The 15,577-nt window shown below is 41.0% G+C and overlaps 1 protein-coding gene across 1 annotated transcript in view; it reads right to left on the reverse strand.

Annotated features, from left to right (window-relative positions):
• The window catches only part of LOC126094274 (uncharacterized), a 285,093-nt gene that overhangs the window by 35,729 nt on the left and 233,787 nt on the right, over nt 1-15,577 (reverse strand). Inside the window, exons 18-19 of the mRNA XM_049908787.1 lie at nt 10,696-10,819; nt 190-416 (exon numbers count right to left, since the gene is read on the reverse strand). Of these exons, the coding sequence (XP_049764744.1) occupies nt 190-416; nt 10,696-10,819 (351 nt within the window). The remainder of the gene's footprint in view (nt 1-189; nt 417-10,695; nt 10,820-15,577) is intronic.

A 15,577-nucleotide genomic window follows, 5' to 3' on the forward strand; every position in this document is an offset into this window, starting at 1 on the left:
AGCCCCTTCCTCTTCTTAACCAATGGACTATGCTTCCTCTGACTCCTCCCTACTATTGCCTCTTCCATACTCATTTCACACATTTGATCAAGGATTGCTATAGTGCTGGAAAAAATGGTAGCAGACTTTAAAAAAAATTGGTGTAGTTTCTTACAAAGTGAAACTGAAGTCTCACTGAAATTAACTTACCTGAAAGCAGATCTTGAAGAGTGACCCTCCGTGCTCCTATAAGCTCCTTGCCTGTTCCTCTCACTTCAAATAACAGAACAGCATGTCTAGGAATCTGTTCTGGTTGGTCCAGCTGGAATGCTAAATCGAATCTGGGATTTGGAACAGCTGGTAGAAGACGTGATTTAGCCACTGTTCTCCCTCCAGTCACCATGTTTCCTCCTCGGCTCACACCAGGACTTGTAACTCTGGAAAGCCACCAATATTACTATGTCTTCACACAAGAGCATCATTTCACATGAACTTTGTGCTACTGTTGTATTGTAGATGTATAAATAAATACTGTATATTACTGCATTTGTGATCTGACTGTACTTACAGGCCATCTTACAAACTTCTGTTCTACATAACAGAAAATAAATACATATACTGACGAAATTACAGAAGTGTGAAGTGAGAGTGGAAGTGTTACAAAAACAATCTACAGAAGCAGACCACAAACCCACAAACATATCTTGCGCTGACATGCCCAATCATCACAGAAAATTGCCACTAAAGATGTTTAGAATGAATGAAGTCAAATGTGTCTGGCTAATTTAATAACCTTTTATTGTGTTGTAAATATATGCCTAAATATGTAGAAATAACAACTGCCGGCTGTGTGTTGTAAACTAACTATTATTTGCAGAGCCACAGCTATGTAACATACCACAAGAATTGACAAAAAGGTTCGATCACTTTACACTGACATATATCAATCATTCATTACAATAATATTATTTTCTGAAAGATATTGACTTGGTACACTACAAAGTGTACTGGGTTCACTACTTCCTATTAACATCAATGTTATTTTGAATAACACCAAAAATAACCTCCACAGAAAGTAAGCAACTATAGCACCATGCTTTGGAATTGCAGTCTTGTCTATTGTGGCCTTAGTCTTACCTAGATCTCAGTATAAGTGATAATGTCGTTTTCTCACTCTTTAACCCATTACACACTATATTACAGACCATAGGTTTGGCTGTCATTAAAGGTGGTTTTAGTCTATTGATGGAGCACACATAACACTTTTGGATTGAAGCTCACTCATTGAAAAACAGAAGCACTGAGTCATTGACAGGCACACGCGAAAGAAAGAAAACTTGCTAGCTTTCAGAGTTATCCTTTGATGAGCTACCATAAAATACACACAGAGAACCACACACATTTCAGCAGGTGAACTGGTCACAGTGGGGGCAGTGTTGGGAGGGTGGGGTAGAGAGAAAAGGAAGTGGGGGGGGGGGGGCAGGGAAAGGGACTGGGGTCAGGTGGCTAGCAACTTGGAAGAACGCAGACAGTCTGATTAGGCACGTAAAGCATGATTGTAGGAGTCAGTGGGGAGCACAGCAGGAAGGCAATGTGAGGATGTGAAACTGGGGAGTGGGAAGGGGGGGAGTGAAAGGATGGGGGAAAGGGCAATTGGGTGGATGGTGTAGGGACAGTACGTTACCTGAGATCGAGGCCAGGATGATTACAGGAGCGGAGGTGGTATTATAAAGGTAACTCCCACCTGCATAATTCAGACAAGCTGGTGGTGGAGGGAAGGATCCAGACGGCTCAGATTACAAAGCAGGCATCGAGCTTGAGCATGAAGTACTCAGTTGCATGTTGTGTTGCCAGTTGGTCAACTTTGTTCTTGGCCACATTTTAGTGGTAGCCATTCATCCTCATGGACAGCTGGTTGGCAATCATATTGACATTAAAAGCTGTGCAGCATTTGCAGCAGAGTTGGTATATGGCATGGATGCTTTGACAGATGGCCCAACTTCTGATGGAGTATGATAAGCCTATGACAAGAGTGGAGTAAGAGGTGCTGGGTGGGTGGATTGAGCAGGTTTGCACCTTGGTCTGCCACAGGAATATGATCCCTGTGACAAGGAGTTGGGAGTGGGAGCAGCATAGGGATGGAGTAGGATATTGTGTAGGTTGGCTGGGTGACAGAACAGCGCTTTAGGAAGGGTGGGAAGGACCTTGGGTAGGATGTCCCACATTTGAATGCAGGATGAGAGATAATGAAGGAACTGGCAAAGGACATGTAGCCTTCATGAGGCCTTCGGCATACTGGGCAAGGGAATTCTTGTCACTGCAAATATGTTGCCCATTGGTGAATATGCTGTAAGGGAGAGATTTTTTGGTGTGGAAGGGATGGCAGCTAGTGAAATGCAGGTTAGTGAGTTTATAATGGACAGAAGTGTGGATGAAGTCATCAGGGAGGTGCAGGTCAAGGAAGGTGGTGCGTTAGGTACAGGACGCCCAGGTAAAGCAGATGCGAGAGAAGGTGTTGAGGTTGTGAAGGAATGTGGATAGGGTGTCGTGTTCCTGGGTCCATATCATGAAGATGAGGGTTCCATATATACCAATATAGAAAATATATTTGCAAAGTGTAGTCCGCATTTAACAATGCTTCAATCTAATCATTTCATGTAATGAAGAAAATTTCTTGGAAAAAGCATAGTTCTGTCTGTTGACACAGTTGCTTCTGAGGTTTCGTTTAAGAGAACTTTGTGAACTCAGAGAGAGGCACTTAGTAGATTTTTCTAAAGAGTGGTCAGAGGCAGTGCACCTAAGGATACCTTTAATTGAGGTGGAGATATTCCAATAAACTCTTTTGGTAATTGGCAGTGGCCCATCATTCAAACCCTGTTCATACTAAGTAATCTTCCAAAAGCTTTGAAACGATGGCACTAAAACTATCTGTCTTTGCTTATTGTGAAGCATAGTAGTACACCAAATTCTGTATCAGTAAAAGCAATCTTTGGTCTCTTCCTGGGGAGGGTTAGAGGTGAAAAACATTTGACTGCAGTCAACCAGTACTCACAACCTTCCACAAGGAAAATCACCTAATGATCTCAACAACTACATACCGTATTCAAAATAGTGGTTTTGCAGTACAGGCACATCAATCTGAGTTCAATTACAAAAACTAATAGCTTTTATTTGACAAGTTACATGTTATAGAAAAAAGAATTTGCAGTCTTTATGAGCAAAACATTTTTTTACCAAAGGGGTGGGGGTTTTTACTCTCAGGTAAGATGTGATCTTGATAACCAATCAGTTTGAGGCTTACATTTAGCTACAATGAGCTTTAAGTCAATGGAGACAGGAGAAGACTAGACAGACATGTTTCCACCTTTGTCAATCAAAAACTATGCCTCTTTCATGTGCTCTGTTATGAGAGATTGATAACTGTCATCTGTGATCCTTGAATTTTGTCAGAGTAATTAGTATTCCATGATGTTTTGAGACTGCAGTCAAAATACGTCGACATCTTGCTACAATTCCAAAACCTCAAAGGACAGTTGTCTTGTTTGGAATCATCCGTCATCAGTGTTCACTTCTTGACATCAGCAGGTACATATGTGTACAGTTCTATGTCATATTCTGCTTGTGGAGTGGTGTCATTGCAAGGGGAATTTGGAACACTTCACTTGCAGGTCACTATTTACTTCATCAGTGTCAATTATCTGCACTTGGCCCACAGTTATGCTCTCATTACTTTTACAAAAGCAACAATGACACATTTGAACAACAAATTTCTATAATACCACCCACAGCCTGTGCAATGAATTTGAGCCCACTAGCACATGCTGCAAGAACTTTCTCTGTATACCTGGTAGGCTTGAGAGCCAGACATTTTTTAGGATGTCATTGTGTCTTGAGGCACAGTAGCAGCTACAATGATATGTGATCATTGAGCTCCTCTTAATGCAAATTTAATCAATACTATGACAAGTGCCAGATGACAGAATATGTGATGATACTGTATTTATCTGCACATGGTGGTGTAGCTACATTGTCCTAAATCGAACAGTGGAAGACCAGGACAAATTACAACAATTTTATGAGAAGGACAGATTGCTACTCACCAAACAGAAGAGTCACAAATAGTCACAATGAAAAGAGTATTATATATTTTAGCTTTCGGCCAGAAGGCCTTCTTCTGAAGTAGGAAACACACACATTCACACAAGCACAACTCGCATACATTTGACCACTAACACTGGCCACTGCAACCAGAGACAATGGTCATGCACGTGTGAGTTGCGTGTTTGCTGTCACCATATCAAATTTTACCAAGCCCTGTTTGGTTCCCTCAGTTACATGATAATAATGCACAAACCTGCACACAGTAATTTATCATATAAACACTTTCCATTCACTTCATTAATTATGATTGTGGCTTACCATAACACTGTCTTTAATTATTACATCAAAGTCACCAATAGTATGAATTATCTTTTAAAATAAAGGCCAAGGATACAGATCATGATAAATTATTATGAACATAACAGACAATCTAACTGCAATACACACATGAATTATTTGCTTCAATGATACTATAACTGAACTGAACACAGAATGTATTAGATACTAACAGTGGAATTACAGTATGATGATATCACTGGTTTTTTAATGACACTGTTCTATATGTGAAAAAGTGAAAAATCTGGGATGGAAGAATAACAATGGGAAAAACTAGATTGCAACTCACCACATAGAGGAGGCACTAGTTGCAGACAGGCACAATGAAAAAGAACACAATATATTCAGCTATTGGACAAAACCCTTCATCAGATGTAGAAAAACACACAAACTGACACAAACACAACTTACATTGATGTGGCCACTGTCATCTTTGGGCACTGAGGAACAACTTTGACTTTGTCTGAGTGTTTGCTAGGGTGGGTTGTGGTGGTACGGAAGCGCTGAGAGGCAAGGAGGAGGAGAGATGGCAGTGTAGTGTTGCCTGTGGAAGCATCACGGACATGGTGGGGACAGTATAGGGCTGCTACATGCAGTAACAGGAGGCTGTGCTTGGGAGCAAGTGTTAGGGGTGTCAGAGAGAGGAAAAGTAGGAAGCGCTATGTGGGGTAATTGGTGGTATAGAAGTCATATGTAGTACTGGAGTGGGGACAGGGAAGGAGATAGGTACACAGAGGACAGGGACTAGCAAAGGTTGAGGTAGAGGTGGGAAGGGGGAGGGGAGGGGGGTGGGGAACAAAGGATATGTTGCAGGGAGATTTTGTCCCTGTGCAGTCCAGAAACCTGCCGATGCTGGGAAGAATTCAAATGACACAGGCTGTGAAAATGGTCGTTAAAGTCAAGCACATCATGTTCGGTGGCACGCATTGCAAATGAGTGATCCAGCTGCCTCCATGCAATAGTTTAGCAGTAACAATTCATGTGGACAGACAGCTTGTTAGTTGTCACACAGAATCCGACACAGGGGTTGCAGCTAAATTGCTAGATCACATGGTTACCTTTGCAGGTGGTCCTGCCTTTGATGGGGTAGGAGATGCCTGTGTCAGGGCCAGTGTAGGTGGAAACAGGAAGATGTATGGGATATGTCTTGCGCCAAGGTCTATTGCAGGGATATGCAACATGAGGCAAGGGGCTAAGCACAGGTGGTCAAGGATGCTGCATAGGTTGGGTAGGTGTTGAGATACCAATGTGGAGGGGAAGGGTGAATAGACAAGATGCAAGCCCTGTTCCACACATCCTCCCATCACCACATACTCCATTACGTAGGCATCTTTTATCCCATCAAAGCTAGGGCCACCTGTGATAGCAGACATGTTATCTACAAACTAAACTGCAACAACTATGCTGCTTTCTATGTGGGCATGAGAACTAACAACTGTCTGTCTGCATGAATGGCCACTGACAAACTGTGGCTGAGAGATGGTTGGACCACACAATTGCTGAACATGATGTGCTTCACTTCAATGACTGATTTAAAGCCTACGCAATCTGTGTCCTTCCTACCAACACCAGCTTCTTTGAGCTGTGCTGAAGGGAACTCTCCTTGCAGTATGTCCTATGTTTTTTTAGTCCCCTTGGCCTCATCCTCCGCAAGTCACTGTCCTACACCTATCTCCTTTCCAGCTTCCACTCCAGCACTACACAGCCTTTTATTCCACCAAAAAAAAAAAAAAAAAAACCTTAACCTCCCAACTTCACCTAACAGCCCCACACTGTCCTCAACATGTCCCTGCATGCTCCCATAAGCAGTGGTACACCTTCTCCCCCATCTCCCTGTTGTGTCAGCCCCTCCCTATCCCACACCTCCTCCTCATCCCACCCCCATGCCAAATTACTGCTCCCATCAGGCAAAGTTGCAGTCCACAGTCCATCTACAGCAGATGGAGACAGTGATCACGTGTGTGTGGGTTGTGCTTGCATGAATGTGTGTCTGTTTTCTACTTCAGAAAAAGGTCTTTTCGCTAAAAGCTTAAATGTATAACAGTCTTTTTGTTATGCCTGTCTGCAACTCAACATCTTCCCTTTATGGTGAGTAGAATCTCTCCTTTTCATAATATTGTCCAATGTGGACTTTTTAGTGTTAGAAAAGAAGGAAAGGAATTCAAATATTTCTAACAATGAACTGTCACAATAAAAGGTAAAAAATGTCTGTAGTGTCCAAACATTGTGAGAAGAAAAATTTCTCCTGATATGAAATGGAGACTCAATTACGTACATGAGCAGGGTTGCCACAAGTTTCTTCAAGTGACATTCCCTGATATTTCCCTGATTTCCAGATAAGTTTTAGCATCTTTTCCTGACAAATTTTGAGATCTCAAGGGTGAGTAAAGGCATAAGTTGACAAAAAAAAATGTAGGGACTTTAGTATTTCTAAATGTGTGAGCAAAATTCTTAAGTACTAACATCAACATCTTTTGTAATGAACTAAATTTAGATGGAGAAAGCAAGCCAAATGGTATGTGTGTTTCATTAAGACCACTGAATTTATTTATTTCACCTGGTGACAAAAACATGCATTTCCTTGGAGTCGCAAGACAAATTTAAAATACCTTCACTGTGACCTGAGAAAAGTAGGCCTCCTGAAAAAAAATGTATAAGTCAGGGAAGAGTTGTGTAAACCAATAGCTACAGTGACTGTCAATAAAAATTTGGTTCAAATATGTTTGTTATTGTCAGTTATTACACACTGTGTTATGTCAATTATTTTAGTGGTATTGTGTGTCTGCCTGCTTAGCTGAGTGGTAACGTGTTTGGCTACCATGTAATGGGTTCGGGTTCAATTCCTGGCTGGGTTGGAGATTTTCTCTGCTCATGGACTGGGTGTTGTGTTGTTCTCATCACCACTTCATGGCCATCAACATGCAAGTTGGCCAGTGTGGCGTCATCTGAATGAAGACTTGCAAGCAGGCAGCCGAATTTCCCTGGATGGGGCCTCCTGCCCATCAATGCCACATGATCATATCATTTTACAGATATTGTGTGATTTTTCTTTCGAGAAATATATGAGTACATAGTGTACAAACCACCAGTGACTGCCACAATTTTCTTGTTCTTATCGTCCATACTTTCTAATATATGGACTACTTTCAAAGTGCCAAAATGTACTACAATAAATAAATATGAAGACAGTAACTGCTCTTGAAAGGACAGATACCATTGATGACCATGCAGCTTCTCTAGAATAAATGATAATTGACACCCTTAGCTGCCGACAGGTGTTGTTGATATACCTCGATGGCGAGAGCTGAAAATGTGTGCCCCGATCGGGACTCGAACCCGGGATCTATTGCTTACATGGCAGACACTCTATCCATCTGAGCCACCGAGGGTACAGATGAATAGTGCGACTGCAGGGACTTATCCCTTGCACACTTCCCGTGAGACCCACATTCCCAACTGTCCACAATCTACGTAAGGGATAAGTTCCAGCAGTCACGCTGTTCATCTGTGTCCTCGGGGGCTCAGATGGATAGATCATCTCCCATGTATGCAGGAGATCCCAGGTTCAAGTCACGGTCGGGGCACACATTTTCAGCTGTCCCCATTGAGGTACATCAACAACACATGATCACCGTCTCTGGTGCTGCATCAATAGTCTCTGAGAATCAGATCCAAACAAACCACACCCCACACCTCCCTGCCTCTCGTCAGCAGCTGCTAGGCTAGTGGCAAGAAGTGGTGGCACCACTGACTGCAAGCAGAGGGGAATAGTAGGAAGCAGAGAAGCAGTTAAAATGAGGGCACAGGGATGCAGTGCACATATTTAGCTGTGCCCAGCCAGTAAACAAACCATTTCATCTACTGAGACAAAAATGAGATTTTTCCAGTGTGGTTTTTTTTTTCCCCCTGACATGTTTCAAATTCCTTGATATTCCCTGATTTCCAGAACTTGTGGCAACCCTGGTGAGGAAAGTAGCAGGACAAGACTGGAACACATGGAATCCCATATTAGTTTCTACTCACCCAGAGAAGTATTCCATATCTACATTCATTAAGTTCTTTTAGAGAGTAGAAATAAGCCATTTTGTAACAACAGCATTAATTCTGTTTTCTCAGTTGTCTACCAAAATGTCTCAATTTACACAATCAAACTCCTTGGGTAGGTCTTAGAAAAACATACTGACTGATGTTTTACAGTTTCATACTTGAAAAATATGGCGAATGATAATGTGAATGGGACTTTGCACAACACAATTAAAGGGCCATTTTTTTTGGAAACTCTGTAATTGTCTCCCATTCTGACACTGAAGTTCAGAATTTGGCTTATATGTGCCTACAACCTCCCCCTGTAATGGCACAAAAATATGTCACCCTATAACATCACCCTTGTTCTCAGTCATGAGTTGAACGGAAAGGTGTTGATACAAGTGAAAAACAGGCAAAGAGTATTAGTTGAGTTAATGATGTCACACTGCCACGAAGTTACACCATAATCCTTGTGTCACATGATGGAAAGATCACCACACCCCATACTAGACCTTTCCCCCCCCCCCCCCCCCCCCCTTTTCAAAAGATGCCATAGGAGTGGATGAAAGAAGAGGGCTGAAAGAGCATAAACACCCTTCGCTGCTTTGAATCACATTCAAATGTCATTGAATAGTTTTGAACAGTCCCCAATTGTTCCACACAGTATAACAGATCATGGCTGCACACGCTCCAAATGGGTCAGTTCACATTCAGTGGAGTTGCAGCCCTACAGTGACCTTACGGAAGGGTTGAACAGTGTGGGAGGTGTCACCAGTGTCAGAAACTGTCAGAATCACCCTCCTGCTGTTCACTGCACTGTGAAGTGCCACTTTTTATCACAAAATGTGTGGGAATCCACGCCACAAGGGAAAGGGTGGTTTCATTTACACCTTTTATGCCACCCCCTGAGTCATTTTTGTGTCAACTGTGAGTGACGTTATGTCTGACATGTTTTCCTCAGCCACCCATAATAAAACCGTGTGACATCAACACTGGGTGTCGTGGTTCTGATCTCCATTGCAGAGACATTAAAACAAGGGGTGATATGTGGGTAAGAGGTGGTATGACAACCTTCTCATTGTGTGACACATTCATGGTGGCAGTGAGCAAAGCTTTTGTGAAATTTGGTGGCAATGTGATACAATTTATCTGCCTCACATCTCACATGAACTTCTGAGCTCTATCCCTTTTCTAGCATGTTTTGACACTTTGTTGTCTGAACCATCATCGAGCATGAGGCTGACACTGCAAGGTGCCATACTTTTACACCATTGAAGAGGAAGGACGTAAGCACCTCTGAGGCAAATTTCAAAATTGTGCAATGCAGTGGAAGACAATTACAGTATTTCCAAGAAAGTGAATTTTTAATTGTGTTGCACAGTGAACTTTTAATTGAGTACTGATTCTAAAATTCAAATTTTAATTCACTAAATAAATACCGGTAGTTATTGAGAAGGTTGTCCATTATTCTAGAGTATGTTATTTCCTCAACAACCAAATGAGGAAGCACTGTTTTAAACAGAGTGGCCTTGTAATCGTCGGGGGAGGGGGAGGCTCCATCCTGATTTAGGTTTTCTGTCATATCCCTAGATACTTCAGGTAAATGCCAGGACTGTTCCTACTATAAGGCCACATCCTTATCATACTAGAACTATAAGTATGTAAATGTCTATGTGATTTACTTTAATTTTGTTATTCTTAAATCATAATATCAAAAGATGTCCAATATCCTTGTAAAAGAAATCTACAGATGAATAAAACAACAACTACTACTACTACTACTAACGTTTGGAAATGAAACTACTTGGTACTTATTTACATCTCTCCCACAACCTTTTTTAATTAAGGGTTTTACAACTCAATGAAAAATCTCCTATGCCAAAAATTCATTACATATTTCACAAATGTAAGCACTTGTATTTTGAGAACAATTAATGATCATTCTGTGAGTAATATCATTAGGTTCATATGGGCTTTTACTATCGAGAAAGATAATAATTTTCTTAATTACACGAAGCAAAGTGGGCATGAGTTTCAGATCATTAGATTTCAGGGAAATTTAATTTCCAGAAAACTACTTTAACTAAACCTAAACACAAACACGTGCGAAATGTCATTGTTGTATGCACATGGAAATACCAAAGACTTCCTGAAAATGAATATATGTTACTACAATCTGTTGGTACATCTGCAAAGTTTAAAGCAGATTTTGTTGCACATAAATTTGTAATTATATTTCCAGTCCACCCTTACCCTTGAAAACGAACACGGCAGTACAGTTGTGCAATGCGGGCAACATGCAGTCCTTGTGCTTGAACAACTTTTCCTTCCACTCCAGAATAGTGATCTGGTCTTAGAGGAGGAGGAACTTTGAGATCTGCGAAAAGAGTTTAAGGGTTGAGATTTAGAGTTCTACAAAATTACTCTCCTGCAACAGGTATTAACAATCTCATTTGTAACAGAAATCATGAAGTGCACCTGAATTAAATAAAGAGCATTATCTATAAACGTCATTTAAAACATAAAAATATTTTTCAACAAAAATTTCTAATTTGTAATTTAGAGTTTTTTTAATCCAGTTTCCAATATTGTTATGAACATATTATTTATGAGATGTGAGTTTGTAGTGAGATAATTATTTATAATTTACTTGTATTGGTAAAACCTCATTTCTCTTTTAGCTACAAAATAAACTGAGTCAAGATTTTATTTATTATTTTACGTTACTGTGAAGTTCCAGGAGTGAAAAATAATAATGCTGTATTTGTCAAAATTCTGTTCACCAAAGTTAAAGTAACAAGTGGAAAAGTTACAGTGCAAATAATGAACTTGCAGTACTTATCATTATTGTTATTGTTATTATTATTATTATTATTATTATTATTATTATTATTAATTCCAGTCCCAACAATGATATGGTAGAGGATTGAAATCAAAACAAGCAATTCGGTATCAAAAACTTTAATGATACATAGAAGCACAATACAACCAAAAAACTTGAAATGGTGTACAGACACAAAGACAAAGAGAGCAGAGTCAAAGATCATAATATTCAAGATGAGCAATAGTGTTATAGTGGCCAGTGGTCACTGTAAACTGAATACTAACAAAATTGCAGAAAAGAAAAATTGTTTTCTTTTCAGTGCTTTGTTGAAACTTCCAAGTTAGGTACATTGTAACAGTTTTTTATATTTGAATGAAAAATACAGCCACCTGAAAGACAGCAAGACAGAATTGCTCTATTTGCTACAATTCCACTCATTAGATAGTTTTGGTTTTGTTTACTATTACACACATAATGCATTTACCACTAGTATAAGGTAAGGAATGAGGAGGTTCTACGCAGTATCGGAGAGGAAAGGAATATGTGGAAAACACTGATAAGGAGAAGGGACAGGATGATAGGATATCTGCTAAGACATGAGGGAATGACTTCCATGGTACTAGAGGGAGCTGTAGAGGGCAAAAACTGTAGAGGAAGACAGAGATTGGAGTACGTCAGGCAAATAATTGAGGACGTAGGTTGCAAGTGCTACTCTGAGATGAAGAGGTTAACACAGGAAAGGAATTCATGGCGGGTCGCATCAAAACAGTCAGTAGACTGATGACAAAAAAAAAAAAAAAAAAATTCACTATAAACCAAATGCTTTTCAAAATGTCACCCTTCTAATAATTATTTGTTTTAGGATTGATTTACATTAATTGAAAGCCCTCATTATCACTTTGCAACAAACTTCTTACTTTTTCTGAAAAAGTTATGCTTATTCAGAATTATCACATTCCAAAATGTTCAGATTTCTGATCCCAGAAATCTACAGCTTTCCTAGAATTACATGTTTCTTACCAAAATATTTTTGATTATTTACTTTCGCTATCTTTTATGTTAATATCTAAAACATAATAGTTTTCTATTTTATCATGTTGTCATTTCTACACCACATGTCTTTATATATGCGTTGCACACAAATCATCAGACAGTTGGTGGTGAACATTCAGTTATTACAGCCAATATGTTATTCATCAGTTAGGGGAAATCATTCACTTGCTTATAACACTAAGTTCACCCATGTCCTATGTAAGTCACTTAGCTTCTGGATAGCATCATGTAATGTTCAATGTCAATAACCCAGTGCAATCACTAAGCCATTCTGCTGCGTCTTTGAGCACTCAAGATGTTAGCCATTTGTGTTGTCCCTAGTGAATTTTTTATTTTTCTCAGACCACTGATAAACTATCCGAGTTGCTGCCATTTTCCTTACTACCTTACAGAATTGCTATTTAAATGTTGATCACTGTACAGTTAAATCAATAAAGGCAATTGAACTAGAAATTAAATTTCACACTGTTGTGATGAGCCATTATTTAGTGATTAAATTACTCAATAACCAAACAGTGGAAGCTCCAGGTTGGGATATTAATAGGGTAAGGAAAAGAAAGGTTGCTACTTACTGTACAGATGACAAGTTAAGTTGCAGACAGGCACATTAGTTGTTAGAGAAAGAAAGAGAGACGGAAGCACACACCATTCATTCACACAAGCAAGCACACACACCTCATGCACACATGACCACCAGCTACTGCAGCTCGGACCATACTGTAACTGTCACATGGAATGGAAGCAGCACTTTGGAGATGGGAGGGAAGGGGAAGGGGAAGGGATAGCAGTGTATGCGTGGGAGGAGAGAGGAACACTGTCTGGCAGAGTGTGCAGGGACTATACTGCCAACAGGCACAGCTGGGAGGCTGTGGAGCAGGGAGGTGGGGAAAACGGAGAGGAAATGTAGAGGAGTGACGAAAGATGGGTGACTGGGTTGGTAGAGAGCAGCACACAAAGGGGGTGGGGAGATGAGAACAGGGAGGAGGTGATCGGACAGAGGGGGCAGAAACTGTTGAGTGGAGGGTTTGGGGACAGTATGTTATGATAGGTTGAGGCTGGGATAATTTCGGGAAGGGAGAATGTGTTGTGAGGATAAGTCCATCTCTGGAGTTCAGAACAGCTTGTGGTGGAGGGGAGGATGCAGATGGCTCAGGAAGTAAAGCAACCACTGAAATCAAGCATGTTATGTTCAGCTGCATGTTGTGTCACAAGTTGGTCTACTTTGCTCTTGGCCACAGTTTGGCGGTGGCCGTTCATCCTGGTGGGCAGCTTGTACATAATCATAACAATATGAAAAGTTGTGCAATGATTACAGCAGAGCTGGTATATGACATTTCTGCTTTCACAGGAAGCACAGAGTCTGAATGATGTATGGTAAGCCTGTGACAGGACTGGAATAGAAAGTGCTGAGTGGATGAATTGGGTAGATCTTGCTCCTGGGTCTTCCACTGGGACATAATCCTTGTAACAAGGGGTTGTCATTTGGAGTGGCATAGGGATGGATTAGGATGTTGTGGAGGTTGGGTGGCTGACAGAACACCACTTTAGGAGGGATGGGAAGGATCTCGGGTAGGATGCCCCTTGTTTCAGGGCATGATGATAGGTAATCAAAGCACTCCTAAACCAGAGCTTCGATTACCTATCATCACGTCTGAAATGAGGGATATCCTACCCAAGATCCTTCCCATCCCTCCTAAAACGTTGTTTTGTTGCCTACCCAATCTCATCATCATCCTTTCCTAGTCCATCACTATGCCACTCCCTATGCCAACCCCTTGCCACAAGGATTACATCCCTGCGGAAGACCCAGGTACAAAAGCTGCCCAATCCATCTGTCCAGCACTTCCTATTCCAGTCCTGTCAGAGGCGTATCCTACACCATCTGTAGCTGGGCTACTTGTGAAAGCAGCCATGTCTCATACAAGGTATTCTGCAATCATTGCACAGTTTTGTATATTGGTATGATTACCAAGCAGCTTTCCAACAGGATGAACAACCACTGCCAAACTGTGGCCAAGAGCAAAGAATACCCCCTGTGGCACAACATGCAGCTAAATATAATGTGCTTGATTTCAATGGCTGCTTTACCACCCAAGCCACCTCGATCCTCCCCACCACCATCTGATTTTCTGAACTGAGCAGATGGGTGTTACCCTTACAATAAATTCTCTGCTCCCAACATTATCCTGGCCTTAACCTACAATGAAGTACCAATCAGTTTCCACCATGTCTGTCTTATTACCTCCTCCCTATTCTTGTCTCCCACCCATTTTGTGTACCACCCTCTGCCAACACACCTGCCCATCATTCCCCACTCCTCTCCTTTTTCACTCCATTTCCCCCACCTCGATGACCCACAGCCTCCTGCACTTGTTGGCAGTCTAGTCTCTGCACACTTCTCCAGAAAATGTTCCTTCCCCCCCCCCCTCCATAAACTGCTATCCCTTTCCTTTCCCCGCACCCTCCAAACTGCTTTATCCATTCCATGTGACAGTTGCATTCCAGTGTGAGCTGCTGGAGTCGGTGGTCATGCGGTTGTGAGGTGTGTGCGCTTGCTTGTGTGAATTAATGGTGTGTGTTACTGTTTCTCTTTCTGATGAAGGCTGCGGCAGAAAGCTAATGTGTAAGTGTCTTTTAATTGTGTCTGTCAGCAACTTAGCTTGTAATATTTATGGGAAGCAGCAATCTATCGCTTCCTTACATTGTTGTTACTCAGTAGCCGTATGAAGAAGACTGGTAAATAGAAACATCATGATACTACACTATGACGCATTTGACTATACAAACTGACTCAATAATTACCTGTATGAATACATCTGGTTAATATAAGATGGCACATAATGGCAATGAAACTTACACAGATAGCATACATTATTAAAATGTTGCCCTTCTTCAGAAATCTCTGCCAGAAGCAAAATCACAGAAGAGAAGCAGGGACACATTTAATTTTGTCCATCAACATTTTCACACCTTGCTAATGGAGAACACTACAATCTACAATACTTGGTTTGAAAAATGGAAGGATGCTTATAGTTTAAAATATGACTTTGTTCATGTCAGAGATGGGACACCAGATGGTAATTAGCAAGAATATGGAAGAAAGTGGGCCACAGTCTTTTTTAAGTAAATAATAGAAAAACTTACCATGGTCACATGGTGCAACAGCAACTAGTCAGAAAATAGGGCAGATAAAATAACGTGATAGGTCAGAGTAGGGCATGGGATTTCAGATTGGGCACAATTTACCAGATAACCATA

This window comes from Schistocerca cancellata, chromosome 1, assembly GCF_023864275.1.
Source record: "Schistocerca cancellata isolate TAMUIC-IGC-003103 chromosome 1, iqSchCanc2.1, whole genome shotgun sequence".
Taxonomy (NCBI): Eukaryota; Metazoa; Arthropoda; class Insecta; order Orthoptera; family Acrididae; genus Schistocerca; species Schistocerca cancellata.